The sequence below is a fragment of the Zonotrichia leucophrys genome, unplaced genomic scaffold (assembly GCF_028769735.1).
Source record: "Zonotrichia leucophrys gambelii isolate GWCS_2022_RI unplaced genomic scaffold, RI_Zleu_2.0 Scaffold_99_161681, whole genome shotgun sequence".
NCBI lineage: Eukaryota > Metazoa > Chordata > Aves > Passeriformes > Passerellidae > Zonotrichia > Zonotrichia leucophrys.
In genome coordinates this window covers 1-17,502 of record NW_026992304.1, presented here as the reverse complement: position 1 = coordinate 17,502, position 17,502 = coordinate 1, and the positions used below count along the sequence as shown (strand labels likewise).

At 55.2% G+C, this 17,502-nt stretch overlaps 3 protein-coding genes across 3 annotated transcripts; all 3 read left to right on the top strand.

The window, feature by feature from the left end:
• Window positions 1–2,101: 2,101 nt before the first annotated feature.
• GABARAP (GABA type A receptor-associated protein) lies at window positions 2,102–5,648 on the top strand. The gene is made up of 4 exons (XM_064737712.1): window positions 2,102–2,311; window positions 3,065–3,143; window positions 4,173–4,291; window positions 5,424–5,648. Exons 1-4 carry the CDS (start codon window positions 2,222–2,224, stop codon window positions 5,487–5,489), a joined length of 354 nt encoding a protein of 117 aa, XP_064593782.1. The 5' UTR covers window positions 2,102–2,221; the 3' UTR covers window positions 5,490–5,648.
• Window positions 5,649–6,249: 601 nt separating this feature from the next.
• On the top strand, window positions 6,250–11,823 carry PHF23 (PHD finger protein 23). The gene is made up of 5 exons (XM_064737713.1): window positions 6,250–6,334; window positions 6,884–6,915; window positions 7,092–7,184; window positions 8,174–8,786; window positions 10,135–11,823. The coding sequence occupies exons 1-5, from the start codon at window positions 6,319–6,321 to the stop codon at window positions 10,344–10,346; spliced, it is 966 nt and encodes a 321-aa protein (XP_064593783.1). The 5' UTR covers window positions 6,250–6,318; the 3' UTR covers window positions 10,347–11,823.
• A 1,625-nt stretch (window positions 11,824–13,448) lies between these two features.
• Window positions 13,449–16,909, top strand: LOC135460787 (very long-chain specific acyl-CoA dehydrogenase, mitochondrial-like). Its single transcript, XM_064737709.1, has 6 exons — window positions 13,449–13,567; window positions 14,196–14,235; window positions 14,758–14,826; window positions 15,273–15,345; window positions 16,435–16,499; window positions 16,608–16,909. The coding sequence occupies exons 1-6, from the start codon at window positions 13,512–13,514 to the stop codon at window positions 16,788–16,790; spliced, it is 486 nt and encodes a 161-aa protein (XP_064593779.1). The 5' UTR covers window positions 13,449–13,511; the 3' UTR covers window positions 16,791–16,909.
• The last annotated feature ends 593 nt before the right edge of the window (window positions 16,910–17,502 follow it).

Below are 17,502 nucleotides of genomic sequence, written 5' to 3'. Positions count from 1 at the left end.
CTCCTCACGGAAATAATGGGGGGGGGCGCTCCGAACGCAACGGGGGGAGGATGGAGACCCCCGCCCCCCCCCCCCAATGGAGGGACCCCAAAATGTGGGGTAAAAGTTAAACCTCCCCCCCACCCTCAGCAAGGGGGGGGTATCGAGCCCCAAAATCGGGGGGCAGCCCCCCCCCCCCCGCCCCCCCTGCGAGCCGAGGGGGTCCCTGCTGTAAAGGGGGGGGGGTTCACCCCAAAAAGGGGAGGGTGCTGTAACTGCTTTGCAATGTATTTATGGGGGGGTATTTATGGGGGTGCAGCGATCGGGGGGGGCCGGGCAGGGGGTCCGCAGTGCGGCCTGGGGGGGGGTCGGGGGTGCTGGAGAGCGGGGGGGGGGCCCCAATATGGGGAGGGGGGGTGTGTGAATGGGGGGGGGGATCTCCTCTGGGATTTTGGGGGGGGGGCCACCAAAGGACCCTTTCCTGGGACCCCCCCCCAGGCCCTCTGTGCCTCATCCCCCTCCCCCCCCCCCCTTTGCCCCCCATTACCAGAATTGCCTTCGTCCCCGCGGGGTCCGGGGGGGCCCCAGTTTGGGGGGGGGTCGTGGGGACGGGGGGGGGGGGTTTTGTAACGTGGTTCTGTGCACTATTAAAGAGAGATGCAGCTGGAAGGGCGGCTGTGGGGGAGAGCGGTCCAAAATGGGGAATGGGACCCCCTGAAATGGGGAAAGGGAGCCCCCAAAATGGGGAATGGGAGCCCCTAAAATGGGGAATGGGAGCCCCCAAAATGGGGAATGGGAGCCGCCCAAAATGGGGAATGGGAGCCCCCAAAATGGGGAATGGGAGCCCCCAAAATGGGGAATGGGAGCCCCCAAAATGGGGAATGGGAGCCCCCAAAATGGGGAATGGGATCCACCCAAAAAGGGGAATGGGAGCCCCCAAAACAGGGGAATGGGAGCCCCCAAAATGGGGAATGGGAGCCCCCAAAAAGGGGAATGGGATCCACCCAAAAAGGGGAATGGGAGCCCCCAAAATGGGGAATGGGATCCACCCAAAAAGGGGAATGGGACCCCCCAAAAATGGGACTTGGACCCCCCCAAAAATGGGACTGAAATCCCCACAAATGGGATAGAGACCCCCCCAGAAATGGGACTTGGGCCTCCTCAAAAATGGGACTGAGACCCCCCAAAAAATGGGACCGGGATCCACCCCAAAGTGGGACTGGGACACCCCCAAAATGGGATTGGGATTCCCCCAAAATGGGACTGAGACCCCCCCCCGGAAATGCAACTGGGATCCACCCAAAAATGCGACTGGGATACCCCCAAAAAATGGGATTTGGATCCCCAAAAATGGGAATGGGACTCGCCCAGAGTCCCTCCCATTCCTCCCCCAATGGTTCCGTCCAGTCTGCGTTGGCCACGCCCCATTTAAATCACGTGTTCCATGTTTATTCCCACCCGCCACGTGACCCTCCCCGCAGGGTGACGTCAGTCACATGACGTCAGTCACATGAGGGCCGCAGCACCGCCCGGATCCTTCCGCGCCTCCGCCCGGGGCCTTCCCGGGACCTCCCGGGTTACCGGGACCCCTCCTCGTTAACCGGGACCCCTCCCCATTACCGGGCCCCCTCCCCCGTTACCGGCACTGGGAGGAGCTGGGGCACCTCCGGGAGGCCGTAGGAAGGGACTGGGAAGTAACTGAGCTGAACCGTACGCAGTTGGCGTAGCGCTGAGGGCAGGGCCCTTACGCCATCCGCGTAGCGCCGTGGGCACCGGCGTGGCACTGGGAAGGAACTGGGCTGAACTGGGAAAGGCCTGGGAAGCGTTAGGGAGGCACTGAGAGATGACAGGACGAAACTGTGACGAACTGGGGTGAACTGGGATGAACTGGGAGAAACTGGAACGAGCCGTACCACTGAGGGCGAGGCCCTTACGCCATTTACGCAGCGCTGAGGGCGCTCCCCGTTCCCTTACGCCATTTGCGTAGCGCTGAGGGAACTGCCAATTTCCTTACGCCATTTACGCAGCGCTGAGGGCCCTCTCGGTTCCTTACGCCGTTTGCGTAGCGCCGCTCCATGACAATCAACGGGCGCTCCTTACGCAGTTTGCGCACCGTACGCCGCAGGCGCGGCGGGGGCGGGCCCGTATCCCTGCGCGCTCCCGACGCTCCGGTGCAGGCCCGGTCCCGGTCCCGGTCCCGGCCCGGCCCCGAGCAGGCCCCGGCCCCCGGCCCGGCCCGGCCATGAAGTTCCTGTACAAGGAGGAGCATCCGTTCGAGAAGCGTCGCTGCGAGGGAGAGAAGATCCGCAAAAAGTACCCGGACCGAGTGCCGGTGAGGGCCGGGGCGGCGGGGGCACCGGGAACCCGGAATCCCCTCAGGGAACCCTGAAATCCCCTCAGAGAACCCCGAAATCCCCTCAGGGAACCCCGAAATTCCACCCGGGAACCCCGAAATCCCCTCATGGAACCTTGAAATTCCATCTGGGAACCCCGAAATTCCACCCGGGAGCCCCAAAAACCCTCCAAGAACCCCAAATTCCCCTCAGGAAACCCCAGAATTCCCCCCAGGACCCCCAGAATTCATCCCGGAACCCCAAAATCCCCCCTGCAGCCCAGAAATTGCTCCCTGGCACCCTCAAAACCCCCCAAATTCCCCAAATTTATCCTTTCCCCGGCACCGTTTCCCTCAATTTTTGGGGATTTTTGCCTGAATTCAGGTGCTTTTCCTGCCATCTAAGGAATTTCCCCCCAAATCCAGAAGGTTTTCCTCCCCAAAATTGAGGAAGTTTCTCCCAAAATTCCCAGGATTTCTTCTCCAAACTTGGGAATATTTTTCTCCCCAAATCTAGGCGCTTTTCCTCAAAATCATGATTATTTTCCCCAAATTCAGGGACTTTTTTCCCAAATTCTTGTGATCTTTATTCCCCCAAAAGGCAGCAATTTTTATCCCCAGACGTCTGTGAGTTTTTCTCTGTAATCCAAGTGGATTTTTCCTCAAAAGTCAGTTTTATTCCCCAAAATCCAGGATGTTCCTCCTAAATTTAAGGCATTTTTTTCGCCCAAATTCCCATTTTTCCCCTCTCAGGTGATCGTGGAAAAGGCGCCCAAGGCCCGGATTGGGGACCTGGACAAGAAGAAATACCTGGTGCCCTCCGACCTCACAGGTGGGATTTGGGAATTTTGGGGTTTTTTTTGTAATTTTGGGGTTTTTTTAGGAATTTTGGGCGTTTTTTTGGAATAATTAGGTGTTTTTTTGGGAATTATTTTGGGTTTTTTTGTGTGGGGGGGGAATTTTCAGGTTTTTTTCTAATTTTCTAGCGGGGGGTGGGTGGAATTTTGGGGCTTTTGGGGTGGAATTTTGGGAATTTATGGCTGGAATTTTGGGGTTTTTTGGCGGTGGAATTTTGGGTTTTTTGGAAGTAGAATTTTGGGGGGTTTTGGGTGGATTTCTGAGCTGTTTAGGGGTGATTTGGGGATGAGTTTGGGGTGGTTTTGGGGTGATTTTTGGTGTTTTCGCACCATTTCTTGTGGTTCTAAAGTGGGTTTTTTTGTTTATTGTTTCAAATTATTTTTGGGCAATTTTTTGGTTTTTTGAAGCTATTTTTTTAATTGTGGGGTTTTCTAGGGTGATTTCTTATGGTTTTGGTTTTTTTTGGGCTGATTTTTGGGTGTTTTGGACTGATTTTTCTGGGTTTTGAGGTTGAGCTGATTTTTCTGGTTTTTTGGGTTGCTTTTCCCATTTTTCACTGATTTTTGGGGGTCTTTCACTGAATTTTGGGTATTTCCAGTGGGTCAGTTCTATTTCCTGATCCGGAAGCGGATCCACCTGCGGGCTGAGGACGCTCTGGGTGTTGTTTAGGGTAGAATTTGGGATTTTTTGGGCTGATTTTTGGGGTGATTTTTTGTTGTTTTTTGATATTTTTGGGTATTTCCAGTGGGTCAGTTCTATTTCCTGATCCGGAAGCGGATCCACCTGCGGGCTGAGGACGCTCTGGGCATTTTTCAGGGTTTATTTTGGATTTTTGGGGTAGATTTTTGGGGGTTTTTCACTGAATTTTGGGTGTTTCCAGTGGGTCAGTTCTATTTCCTGATCCGGAAGCGGATCCACCTGCGGGCTGAGGACGCTCTGGGTGTTGTTTAGGGTAGAATTTGGGATTTTTTGGGCTGATTTTTGGTGTTTTTGGTGTTTCCAGTGGGTCAGTTCTATTTCCTGATCCGGAAGCGGATCCACCTGCGGGCTGAGGACGCTCTGTTCTTCTTCGTCAACAACGTCATCCCCCCGACCAGCGCCACCATGGGCCAGCTCTACCAGGTCCAAAACCCCCCAAAATATCCCCAAAACCTCCCCAAACCGTCCCCAAAATATCCCTAAAAATATCACCAAAATATCCCCCCAAACAAACCCCAAATCTCCCCAAAACATTTCACAAACACTCCCAAAAACATCTCCCAAAACCTCCCCAAAAATTCCTCAAACCACCCCCAAAACTTCCCCAAAAACATCTCCAAAAAGTCCCCAAAAACCTCCCCAAAACACTCCCAAAAATCCCCCAAACTATCCCCAAAACCTCCTAAAACCATCCCCCAAACCACCCCGAAAAGACCCCCTAAAATCTCCCCAAAATGTCCCCAAAAACTTCCCAAAAAATCCCCAAAACCTCCCCAGAAATCCCCGGGAACACCTAAAAAAAAATCCCGGAAAAAATCGGGATAATGGCAACAAAAACTGTGGGGAAAAGTGGTGGAAAGGGTTAAAAAGGGGATTTAAAAAATGGATTTTTGGGGGGGATTTGGGGGGTACAAAAAAACTTCTATTTTTTTTTTTCTTTTTCCCTATGGGAGGGAAAAAGTTAAAGGGAAGTAAAAAGTAATGGGGGAGGAGCTTGAAATGGTTAAAAAATTTAAGGGGGGGGGGGAAATATCCTAAAATAAAAAAATGGGGATGGTCCCAAAAATTTGGGAGGAACCGAAATGGGAAATTTGGGATTAGGTGGGAGGGAAAATTTGGGACTTGGGGTGGCAAAAAGGAAATTTGGTAAAGGGGGAGTCCCAAAAATCCTGGGAAAGGCCCCAAAAGTCCTCGGGGGGGGAGGGGGGTGGAAAAAATTTGGGAATAGGGGAGGAATTTGGGATGGGGGGGTTAAAAATCCGGGAAAAAAAACCCAAAATCCGGGAAAAAGCCCCAAAATCCAAGTAAAAAACCCCAAAATCCAGGAAAAAACCCAAAGATTTTGGGAATGGGGGAGAAATTGGAACAGACCAAAAACTTCACGGCCGGGGGGCGGAACCCAAAATCCCAAAATTCCCGGGCGAATCCTGAGGGGAAAATTGGGGAATTTTTGGGACTTCTCCCCAAACGCGATTGGGGAAGATCCCAAATCCCAATTGAGGATTGATATTCCCGGTTTTTAACCCTTGAATTCCCGGTTCCCCCCCTCCCTCAGGAACACCACGAGGAGGATTTCTTCCTTTACATCGCCTACAGCGACGAGAGCGTCTACGGGGCCTGAGCCCGCCCTGCTCCAGCCCCTCCCGCCCTTCCCGGGGCTCTCCCGGTGCTTCCCGCTCCCGCTTTTCCCGGTTTTTTCCCCGTTTTTTCCCCATTCCCGGTTCTTTTTTTTCCGCCCCCCTCCCCCAAATAAAGCGACGGAGCCGCCTCAGGGCCTGGACCGGAAGTGGGCGTGGTTTGAAGGAGGGTGCGTGCGCGGGGCGGAGGGGCGGGGTTTGCATAATGAGCCCCGCGCGCCTGCTTGGGACACCATATTTGGTGTCGGAGGGGTGTGGTTTGCATCGTGAGCGGGTTGCGCGTGCGTAGGACGCCGAATATGGTTGTGAAGGGGCGGGGAAAGCAAAGTATAAGCAGAAACGGGGCGTGGTTTGCATAATAAGCTTCGCGCGCAATGGCAGGGCGCCATTTTGGGGACGGAGGGGATGCGGTTTGCATAATGAGCACGCAGCGTATGCGTATAAAGCAAAATGGGGCGGGGAGGAAGCTCGATTTGCATAATTAACGTTAGGCACATGCGCAGTAGTCAAAATAGGACTAAATGTGGGCGTGGCCAGCATAATGAGACGTCAGCAACGGTGATAATCATCACTAAGGAGGCGTGGTTTGCATAATTAGCACTGGGCGCATGCGAAAAAAGCAAAGAGTGTGGCGGGGTGTGTGGCGCCCAACGAGGGGCGGGATTTAGCAGAGGGGGCGGCCCCTGCGCGTGCGCACTGAGGGGAAGGGGCGGGGTTTGTGGCGGGGGCGGGGCCTGGCGGGGGCGGCGCGGAACGAGGCGGCACCGGACGGAGCGGGCGCGGAACCGGGGGGGGCCCGGCGGGGCCGCGGCCATGGCCGAGCCCGGAGGTACCGGGGCAGCACCGGGCGGGCGCGGGGGAGTCGCGGAGCCGCGGGGTTGGAGCGGCCAAAGTGCCGGGAGCGGCGGGGTTGGGGTCCCGGTAATGGAGGGGGGGGGGACACCGGGAGTGGCGGTGCCGGGACTGGGGGAGCGGAGAGCGGCGGAACCGGGGGGAGCTGGAGGCTGAACCGGGGAGGGTTTGGAGCCGGTACCGAGCGGTTTGGAGCTCTCAGAGCGCCCGTAGCGGAGCGGTTTGGAGTCGGTACCGGGCGGAGCTGGAGCCGCTACCGGACGGGTTTTGGAGCCGGTACCGGGGGGGGAACTGGAGGCAGAACTGGGGGGGTTCGGAGCAGGTGCCGGGGGTGTTTGGACCGCTCAGAGTCCCGGTACCGGGCTCGGAGGGAGCGGCAGCAGCGGGAGCGCAGAACCGAGGGGAAGGGGGGGAGTTTGGAACCGATAGCGGGGGGGGTTTGGAGCCTCCGGAGCTCCGGTACCGATCCCGGGCAGGCTCCGGTACCGGTGCCGGTGTGACCGCCCCGTCCCTTCCCGTTCCACAGAAGCGCTGGGGCCGCTGAAAACCGAACCGCAGGTGAGGGGGGGCACCGGGAGGGGTGGGGGGGACGGGGATTCCCCCGCTGGTCACTCCTTTCACCGCTCCCGCTGTAACCGGGAGGGGTCCCGGCGCTTTGCGCGGGGGGTTAACGGGAAGGTCCCTGTGTTCACGGTGAGCCCTTCTCCCCCCCGCTCGGTTCCCGGTACCGGCAGCCCCCGGAAAAGCGGCGGAGGACGATCGAGGACTTCAATAAGTTCTGCAGCTTCGTGCTGGCCTACGCCGGCTACATCCCGGCGGCCGCCGAGGTAACCGGGGAGGCACCGGGAGGGCACCGGGGGTTACCGGGGAGGCACCGCGAGGGCTGGGGAAGCAGCGGGAGGGCCGCGGAGGCACCGGGAGGAAACGCGGGGGTAACGGGAGGGCACCCAAGGCTTGCGGGAGGTACCGGAGGGGCCACCGGGAGAATACCGGGAGTGACCGGGAGGTACCGGAGGGGCAGCGGGAGGTCGCGGGGAAGCACCGGACGGGGGTTTAAAGGGGCGGGAGGTTTTTAAGGAGGGTCCCCGGTCCTTAATTTCCCCCCCCCCGTTCCCCCCCCCGCGGTTCCCCCCGGCCCCGCCGCCGCCCCGGCAGCTCCCGGCGTGCCCCGCGCGGCCCCGCGTGATTGACAGCGCGCAAAACCCCGCCCCTCCGTCGAGCTTCGCCAATCGCGTAGCTTTCTGCCTTAAGCCACGCCCGCAGCGGGAAGCTCCCTGAGGGCAAAGCCCCGCCCATTGTTGGGGACCAATGGCAGCGCGTTTTTCGTGTCCACGCCTTCGGTGCCCCGCGGGGATGCTGGGAGTTGTAGGCGACGCTTGGCGTGGGGACTACAAGTCCCGGCGTGTCTTGCGCGGGGCCGCCATGTAAAGGCGGGGGTTCGTGTGGGGGGATTTTGGGGGGGTTTTTTGGGCGGATTTGGGGGATCCTGAGGTGGATTGGAGAGTGATTTTGCAGGTCCCGAAGTTAACTTTAGAGTCCTGGGTGGATTTTGGGTGTCCTGGCTTGGATTTGGGAGTTCTGGAGTTGATTTTGGGGTTCCTGAGTAGATTTTTGGGTCCTGGTTGGACTTGGGGTGAATTAGAGTGTCCTAGGCTTGATTTTGTGGGTCCTGAGTGGATTTTTGGCATCCCAGATTGGGTTTAGGGGGAAATTTGGGTGTCCTGGGTTGGATTTTGTTCATCCCGAGTTGGATTTAGGGGTAAATTTGAGGTTCCCCGGTTGATTTCGGTAACCCCGGTCGATTTTACACCCCCAGGACCCCCCCTGGCCCTCATCGGGCCCCAGCTCTCCCCGCCCGGCCGCGGGGGACGCGTGGGGCTCGGCCCCGGCCGCCCTGCGAACCATCGAGACCTTCGTCCGCAAAGCCAAATCCTCCAAGAAACGCGCCCTGGCCCCCCCGGAATCCGCAATTTTGGACAAAATGCGCCTCAAAGACTCCCTGTTCGACCTCCCCCCTGCCCAGAACACGGCGGGGCCGCCCCCCCCTCAGAAGCGGCGGGAGCGGCGGAACCGCCGGGGGGCGGAGCCGGGAGCGCTCGGGGGCGGCGCCTCCCGCGGCGGCCGCGAGAATTCGCGGATCCGGGTGAAAAAGAGCAAAAAGCGGCGCTGGAAAAAGGGGGACAGGGGCGTGCTGGGCAGGGGCTCCCCCAGCGAGGAGACGGATTCCGAGGAGGAGCCGCCGTCCCCGCCGCCGCCGCCGCCGCCGCCGCCGCCGCTGCCGCCCGAGGGCGGCAAACTGGGGGTGCTGGGGGGGCCCGGGGCGGTGCTGGCGGTGGGCAAGGAAGGCGGGAGCACCGAGACCAGCAGGGACGGCGACGGCAGCGACAGCGACGCGCGGGTCATGGACGAGGACATCATGGTGGAGTCGGGTGAGTTTGAGGGGAATTGAGGGGAATTTGGGGTCCCTGGAGGAGTTTTAGGGGGTCTTAGAGGGTTTTGGGGTGAGGTTTGGGGGTCTCAGGGGGGTTTGGGGTCCCTGGAGGGGATGTGGGGCTCGTGGATGAGGGCATCATGGTGGAGTCGGGTGAGTGAGGGGCAATTGAGGGGAATTTGGGGGGTTTTGGGGTACCTGGAGGGGTTTTAGGGGGTCTTAGAGGGTTTTTGGGGTGAGGTTTTGGGGGTCTCAGGGTGGTTTGGGGTCCTTAGAAGGCATGTGGGGGGGTCATGGACGAGGACATCATGGTGGAGTCAGGTGAGTTTGAGGAGAATTAAGGGAAATTCGGGGGTTTGAGTGGAATTTGGGGTCCCTGGAGGGGTTTTAGAGGGTCTTAGAGGGGTTTGGGGGTCTCAGGGGGGTTTGGGGTCCCTGGAGGGGATGTGGGGGTCATGGATGAGGGCATCATGGTGGAGTCGGGTGAGTTTGAGGAGAATTGAGGGGAATTTGGGGTCCCTGGAGGAGTTTTAGGGGATCTTAGAGGAGTTTTGGGGTGAGGTTTGGGGGTCTCAGGGTGGTTTGGGGTCCTTAGAAGGCATGTGGGGGGGTCATGGACGAGGACATCATGGTGGAGTCAGGTGAGTTTGAGGAGAATTGAGGGAAATTTGGGGAATTTTGGGGCTCCTGGAGGGGTTTTGGGGGTCTTAGAGGAGTTTTGGGTGAGGTTTGGGGGTCTCAGGGGGGTTTGGGGTTCTTGGAGGGGATGCCAGGGTGATGGCTGAGGACATCATGGTGGAGTCGGGTGAGTTTTGGGGGCATTTGGGGGAAATTTCGGGATTTGAGAGGAATTTGGGGCCCCTGGAGGGGTTTTGGGTGAGGTTTGGGGGTCTTAGAGGGGTTTTGGGGTGAGCTTTGGGGGTCTCAGGGGGGTTTGGGGTTCTTGGAAGGGATGCACAGGTCATGGACAAGGACCTCAGGGTGGAGTCGGGTGAATTTTGGGGGAAATTTCGGGATTTGAGAGGAATTTGGTGCCCCTGGAGAGGTTTTGGGGTGAGCTTTGGGTGGTCCTGGGAGAATTTTTGGGGGTCTCAGGGGAGGTTTGGGGAGTCTCAGGTGGTATTTGGGACATAAATTTTGGGATTTTATTGATCCTGGAGAAAACTTACAGACCCCAGGCTTTATTTGAGACGTAAACTCAGGATATTTCAACACGCCTTTAACATTCCAAGTGCTTTTTTGCGCTGTCACAACCCCAAATTCCTCCGTTTTCACCACCTTTTTTTCCCCATATTTTTAGCCTATGAGCTTTTGAACATTTTACCTTTTTTTTGGGGTTTTTTTAGGTGACGATTCGTGGGATTTGATCACCTGCTACTGCCAAAAACCTTTTGCTGGCCGGCCCATGATCGAGTGCAGCCAATGTGGCACCTGGATCCACCTGTCCTGCGCCAAGGTGAAGAAAAACAACGTCCCCGACGTCTTCTATTGCCAAAAATGCCGTGAGGGTCCTCGCAGGGCCACCCCCGCCACCCCCCGGGCCACGGGCGACTCCTAAACCCCCCAAAAAATGGAAATTTTGGGGCTCCCCAGCCAGGGTTTGTGCTCAAAATCGGAAATTTTGGGGTTGCCGCCTTCCCTGGAGGTGTGGGGTTGGAAGGTTTGGAGGTTCCTTCCCCTAAAAATGAGAAGTTTGTTCCAACCCCAGTTGTCAAAATTTGGAGTTTTGCGGGGTTGGATGTCGCCCTGGAATTGTGAGGTTCCCACAGATTTTGTTGGAGATTTTGGGGTTTGTGGCTCTCCCCTGGAATTGTGAGGTTTGAGGGTTGGAAGGTGCCCCAAAATTGGAGATTTTGGGGGTTTGGAACCTCCCCTAACCCCCTCCCCAAATTGTGAGGGTTTGTAAAAGCCCTGAAATTGTGAGATTTTGGGTCCAGCTCCCTCAAAAATGGGGAGGTTTGGGGGGACTTTTACCCACTCCCCCATAAGTTGTGGGGTTTTGGGGTTCTGGTTAAAATTTGGGGGGGGTTTTGGGGTCCCTCATCTGCAGGACAGGAGGGTTTTGGGGTCCCGTTTTGGGGTACAGGATTTGGGGGGCTCTTACCCCAAATCATGAGTTGTTTTGGGTCTCCCACCCCCAAGATGGGAAGATTTTGGGGGGGGGGGAGTTCCCTCACCCCAAATTAAGACTGGGGGAGCCCCCCTTAAATAGGGGAGGTTTGGGGGGTCCCCTACCCCAAATTATGAGATTTTGGGGTCCCCCACCCCCAGGAAAGGAGGGTTTGGGGGTCCTTCACCCCAGAGAAAAAGATTTTGGGGAGTCCCCCTAAAATAGGGGGATTTTGGGGGTGTTCTTTGCCCCAAATCATGAGAATTTGGGGTGTCCCACCCCCCAGAAAAGGAGAATTTGGGGGCCCCACACCCCCAAGTAAGATTTGGGGAAAACTCCCCTAGAAGAGGAGGTTTTGGGGTCCCCTACCCCAAAATAAGAGCGTTTTGGGGTTCCCTGCCCCATGTTATGAGGTTTTGGGGTCCCAGTTAAAATTTTGGGGACCCCACTAAGTTCAAGGGGTTTTGGGGTTTTTTATCCCCCCCCAGGGCACGAAGTTTGGGGGTCCTGTACCCCAATTCATGAGGTTTTGGGGTGATCTCAAGCCCTGAATTGGGGAGGGGGATTTGGGGGTCCCTCTCCCCAAACTCTGAGGTTTTGGAAACAAGTTTTTTCATGTGTGTTATTTTTCTAAACGTTCCCTGCACCCCCACTTTTTTGGGGGGGGCGTCCCCCAAGTTTCTGGGGGTGTTTCGAGCATTTTTGCAGGGGGGCACCCCCAAAACAAGAAGGGTCTGTCCCAGTTTGGGGGGAGTTTAAGGGGGGGATTTGGGGGATTCCCCCCCTAAACCTCCCTCAGTTGGAATTTGGGGGGCGCCCCCCTCCCACCTTTTATTCCTTTCCCCTCTTTGTTTGAAGGATAATATTTTGGATTTTGGGGGGCTGCAGCCCCTCCCGTTGTAAATAAACAGCGCCGTTGCTTCGTACCTGGGCGGGGTTCGTGTCTGTCTGTCCGTCTGCTGCACCCCAAAACCCCAAAAGGAGCCCCCAAAATGTGAGGGGAAAATGGAGGGAAAACGTGAGGGGAGAAAAGGGCGGGAAATGTGAGGGGAGAAAAGGGCGGGAAACGTGAGGGGAGAAAAGGGCGGGAAAACGTGAGGGGAGAAAAGGGCGGGAAAAGTGAGGGGAGAAAAGGGCGGGAATTGTGAGGGGAGAAAAGGGCGGGAAAACGTGAGGGGAGAAAAGGGCGGGAAACGTGAGGGGAGAAAAGGGCGGGAAAACGTGAGGGGAGAAAAGGGCGGGAAACGTGAGGGGAGAAAGGGTGAAGATGTGAAGGATAAAAGGTGAGAAATGTGAGGGGAAAATGGTGGGAAATGTGAGGGGGAAAAGGGTGGGAAATGTGAGGGACCGAGGGTGAAGACATGAAGGATAAAACGTGAAAAATATGAGGGGAAAATGGTGGGGAAGTGTGAGGAGGAAAAGGGTAGGGACATGAAGGATAAAAGGTGGAAAATGTGAGGGGGAAAAGGGCAGGAAATGTGAAGGATAAGAGACAGGAAGTATGAGGGGGAAAAGACTGGGAAATGTGAGGGGAAAAGGGTGGAGATATGAAAGGAAAATGTGAGAGGAAAAAGCAAAAAACGTGAGAGACAAGAGGTAGGAAATTTTTAAGGAAAAGTGAGGGGAAAAGGGTGGAGAGGTGAAAAGAAAATGCTGGGAAATGTGAGGGGAGGAAAAGGGTGGGAAATGTGAGGGTAAAAAGTGGAGACGTGAGAGGACGAGATGGCAGAAACATGAGGGGAAAATGGCAGGTAAGATGTGGGGGAAAAGTGGGAAATGTGAGTGGCAAACATGAGGGAAAAGGTGCTGGAAATGCGAGGGGGGAAAAGGGCAGGAAAAATTGGGACGTGTGAGGGAAATAGTGGGAAACATGAGGAGAAAAATGATGGAAAATGTGGTAGGGGAAAGATGGTGAAAATGTGAGGGGAAAAAGGTGGACACATTTAAATAAACCCAGGGTTTTACTTTAACTGAAGTCGCTAAAAATCACCCATTAGTTTTTTTCCCCTAAAACAAAACCCTGAAAACAGCAAAAAAATCCAGGTTTCTCTTAAAATTTAAATCTCTTACAGCACCTGTTAATTTGAGAGGGTTTTGCCTTAAATTAAACGCTAGAAATGATGTAAACAGACTTATCTTTAAATTCAAATCCCTTAAAGACGTCCATTAGTTTGGGGAGGGGGTGGTCTCTTGTAAAAATAAACCCTACAAACAGCGAAAACCCCCAGAATTCGCTTTAAATTTTAATCCCTAGAAATCTTAATTTAGAAAAAGAGATGCCTAAAATGAAACACTAAAAATACAAGAATTTACCTCAATTTAAGCCCCTTTGGTCGCGCGTCCAAACCTTTAAACTCCGCCCTAGGCCACGCCCACATCAACATCACCATGGCAACAACACGGGGCGTATTATGCCGGCGCTTCATTAGCATAGATTTACATAGATTTGCAATGGGAATGGGCGTGCTCACTACGTTTCCCAGCGTGCCCCGCGCGCCCAGGCCACGCCCACGGCCGTGACCTTGTGTGAGGGGAAGGGGGGGGGGCTTGGGGACACCTCGGGGACACCCCCGGGTTTATCGCGACAGAAGCGACAGCGGCGACAGCGGCGACATGGCCGGGCTGGGGCTGGGAGCGGGGCTGCGGCTGCTGCGGCGGATCCCGCCCGGGTGAGAGTTTGGGGGGGAAAACAGCAAAATTTGGGGTTTGGGGGGAGTCTTGGAAGGTTCTGGAAGTTGGGGGGTCCTGGGGTCTTGGGGGGTGCTGGGATTTTTGGGGGGAATTTGGGATTTTGGGAGGTTCCGTGATTGGGTTTGGGGGATTTGGGGGTTCTGGGATTTTGGGAGGTTCTCGGGTTTGGGGGTTCTGGAAGGTTCTGGGGATTTGAGGGGAGATCTCGGGATTTCGGGGGTCCCGGGGTTGGGATTTGGGGGGTTCTGGGATTTGGCGGATTTTGGGCAGTTTGGGATTTTTGGGGGGCGGTCGGGAATGTGGGGGAGTTCGGGAATTTGGGGCCTCTCGGATTTGGGGTTTTGGGGAGGGGTCCTGGAATGTTCTGGAAGTTTGGGGATCCCGGGAATTTTGGGGTTCGGGGGCTCCAGGACTGAGGAATTTGGGGGGATCCCGGAGCTTTTGGGGGGTTCTGGGATTTTGGGGCGGAAATCCCAAATCTTGTGGGGATTTTTGGGAACCCCCAGAATTTGGGGAGGGGGTGGTTGGGAATTTGAGGGGTGGGGGGGTCCCAGAGGTTTTTGGGGCTCCTTTTTAACCCCCCCCCCCCCACCCCTCAATTCACAGATTTGGGGGGTCCCGGCTGCAGAGCAGGCACGAGGCGCAGGTAGGGACCCCAAAATCCCCCAAAATCCCCCCAAATCCTTCCCAAATCCCCCAAAACCGATCCCAAAACAATCCCGGAGCCCCGCCCCCCCCTCGCGCGCGTGACGTCAGAACTGGGGCAAAGGTCGGGCGGTGGAAACTGGGGGAAAGGTCAAGGGCGGGCATTTGGGGGGGCTTGGGGCGACCTGGAGGGGATTTGGGGGGTCCTGAGGGGATTTGGGGGAATTTTGGGGGTCCTAGAGGGGATTTTGAGGTTATTTGAGGGATTTTGGGGGATCCTGGAGAGTTTTTGAGGGAATTTTGGGGTTTCTGGAGGGGATTTTGGGGGTCCTGGGAGGGTTTTGGGGGGTCCTGGGAAGGTGTTGGGGGGCAATTTGAGGGATTTTGGGGTAAAGGGAGGAATTTTTGGGGTCCAGGGGGGGGATTCTGGGGGTCCTGGAGGGAATTTGGGGGTCCTGAATAGAATTTGGGGATTGTTTTGGGGTTCTCTGATGATTTTTTGGGGTTCTCTCCCCTTGCCCAGGCCGTGCTCCCCAAAACTGGAACTGCCACGGCCACAGCAGCCCCCCAGAAATCCCAGGGTGGCCTCGAGGTGAGTTGGGGGAATTTTGGGGGGATTTTGGGGGAGATTCAGAGGATTTGGGGGGGTCCTGGGGGGATTTTGAGCCTTCTGGGGGGAATTTGGGGGTCTCAGAGGGGATTTTGGGGGGTCTTGTGGGGGGAATTTGGGGTTTCTGAGGGGATTTTTGGGATCTCGAAAGGGATTTTGGGGGGTCCTGAAGGGATTTGGTGGAGCTGTGGGGGATTTTGGGGTACAGAATAATTTTTTAGGGGATTTGGGGGTACAGGAAAAATTTTTATTGAGTGTTCTGGGTGGGATTTGGGGACTCCTGAGGGGATTTTGGGGTCCTGAGATGATTTGGGAGGTCCAGAAGAATTTTTTGGGGGGATTTTGGGGGTCCAGGAGGATTTTTGGGGGATCCTGGTGGGATTTGGGGTTTTTGGGGTGCCCCTAAAATTCTTTTTTTTTTCCCCCAGGAATCCAAATCCTTCGCTGTGGGGATGTTTTTGGGGCGCCTGAACGCCGAGCAGGTGTTCCCCTACCCCTCAGGTCAGGACACCCCAAAATTTGGGGATTTTGGGTGGAATTTGGGGGGAATTCTGTGGAAAATTTTGGGGGAATTTTGAGGGAATTTTGGGGGAATTTTGAGGGAATTTTGGGGGAATTTTGAGGGAATTTTGGGTAAAATCAGGGGAAATTTAGAGAAGTTTTTTTGGAATTTTGGGGGAATTTTGAGGTAGATTTTGAGGGAATTTTGGGCAAATTTTGAGGGAATTTTGGGTAAAATCAGGGGAAATTTAGAGAAGTTTTTTTGGAATTTTGGGGGAATTTTGAGGTAAATTTTGAGGGAATTTTGAGGGAATTTTGGGCGAATTTTGAGGGAATTTTGGGTAAAATCAGGGGAAATTTAGAGAAGTTTTTTTGGAATTTTGAGGTAAATTTTGGGGGAATTTTGGGCGAATTTTGAGGGAATTTTGGGTAAAATCAGGGGAAATTTGGAGAAGTTTTTTTGGAATTATTTTGAGGTAAATTTTGAGGGAATTTTGAGAGAATTTGGGGTAAAATCTGGGGAAATTTAGAGGAGGTTTGGGGGGAATTTTGAGGGAGTTTTGGGGCATTTTTGAGAGAGTTTCGGGATAAAATCTGGGAAAATTGAGAGGAGATTTTGGGGAGTTTTGGGGTGATTTTGGGGAGCTCTGGAGAAAATTTAGGGAGGGTCTTGGGGCAGTTTTTAGGAAAATTCTGGAGGAAATTTTGGGAGATAATCTTGGGCCAATTTAGGATGAATTTGGGGGATGTTTGCATGGAATTTTGGGGATATTTTTGAGGGGGTTTTGAGGAGAATTTTGGGATAATTTTGGGCAGAATTAGAGAAAACTTTTGCATAATTTTGGGATAACTTTAAGGATAATTTCAATGTTATTTGGTCAGAATTTTGGGATAATTTCAGGAGAATTTCAGGACATTTTCAGGATAATTTCAGGGTAATTTCAGGGTATTTTTGGGGTAATTTTGGGGTAATTTTGGGATAATTCTGGGACAATTTCAGGACAATTTTGGGGTAATTTTGGGACAATTTCAGGGCAATTTTAGGACAATTTTGGGATCATTTTCCCCTATTTTCCTCTTTCCCCCCAGTCCTGACCGAGGAACAAGAGCAAACCCTGCAGGAGCTCGTGGGTCCCGTCAGTCGCTTCTTTGAGGTAAAAACCCCAAAATTTCCCCAATCCCCACCTTCCCCCCCATTCTGGGATTCCAGGAATTCTCCCAAAATTCCCAAATTTTTCCAAAATTCCCAAATTTCCGGGCAGGAAGTGAACAACCCCGCCAAAAACGACGCCCTGGAGAAGGTGGAGGACGAGACCATGAAAGGGTTAAAGGAGTTGGGGGCCTTTGGGCTCCAGGTGCCCCCCGAATTTGGGGGGCTGGGGCTCAACAACACCCAGGTGAGACCCCCCCCCAAATTGGGGAGCCCCAAAATCCCCTCCCAGTAACTCCCAGTAACTCCCAGTGCTCCCAATTCTGTTCAAAGTCCCCCAAATCTCCTCAAATCCACCCCAAATCCTCCCTAAATCCCCCCAAAATTCCCTTGGGACCCCCAAGATTTCCATCCCAGTCCCTCCCAGTGCTGCCAGTCTCCCCAAATCTCCCCAAAATTCCCTCAAATCCCCCCCAAATCCCCCCAAATCCCCCTGGGACCCCCCAATCTCCCTCCCAGTGCCCTCCCAGTGGTTCCCAGTCCCTCCCAGTAACTCCCAAATCCCCTCAAACTTCCCCAAATCTCCTCAAAACTCCCCCAGACCCCCCTAAATCCCCCTGGGACCCCCCAATCTCCCCCCCAGGGGGTTCCCAGTCCCCCCAGTAACTCCCAGTGTTCCCAGACACCCCCAGACCCCCTCAAATCCCCCTGGGACCCCCTGGGACCCCCCAATCTCCACCCCAGGGGGTCCCCAGTCCCTCCCAGTCCCTCCCAGTCCCTCCCAAACCCCCTCAAAACTCCCCCAGACCCCCCCAAATCCCCCTGGGACCCCCCCGTCTTATCCCCAGGGGGCTCCCAGTCCCTCCCAGTCCCTCCCAGTAACTCCCAGTGTTCCCAGAGCCCCCCAGATCCCCCTGGGACCCCCCAATCTTATCCCCAGGGGGTTCCCAGTCCCTCCCAGTAACTCCCAGTCCTCCTCAAATCCCCCCAAACTCCCTCAAAACCCC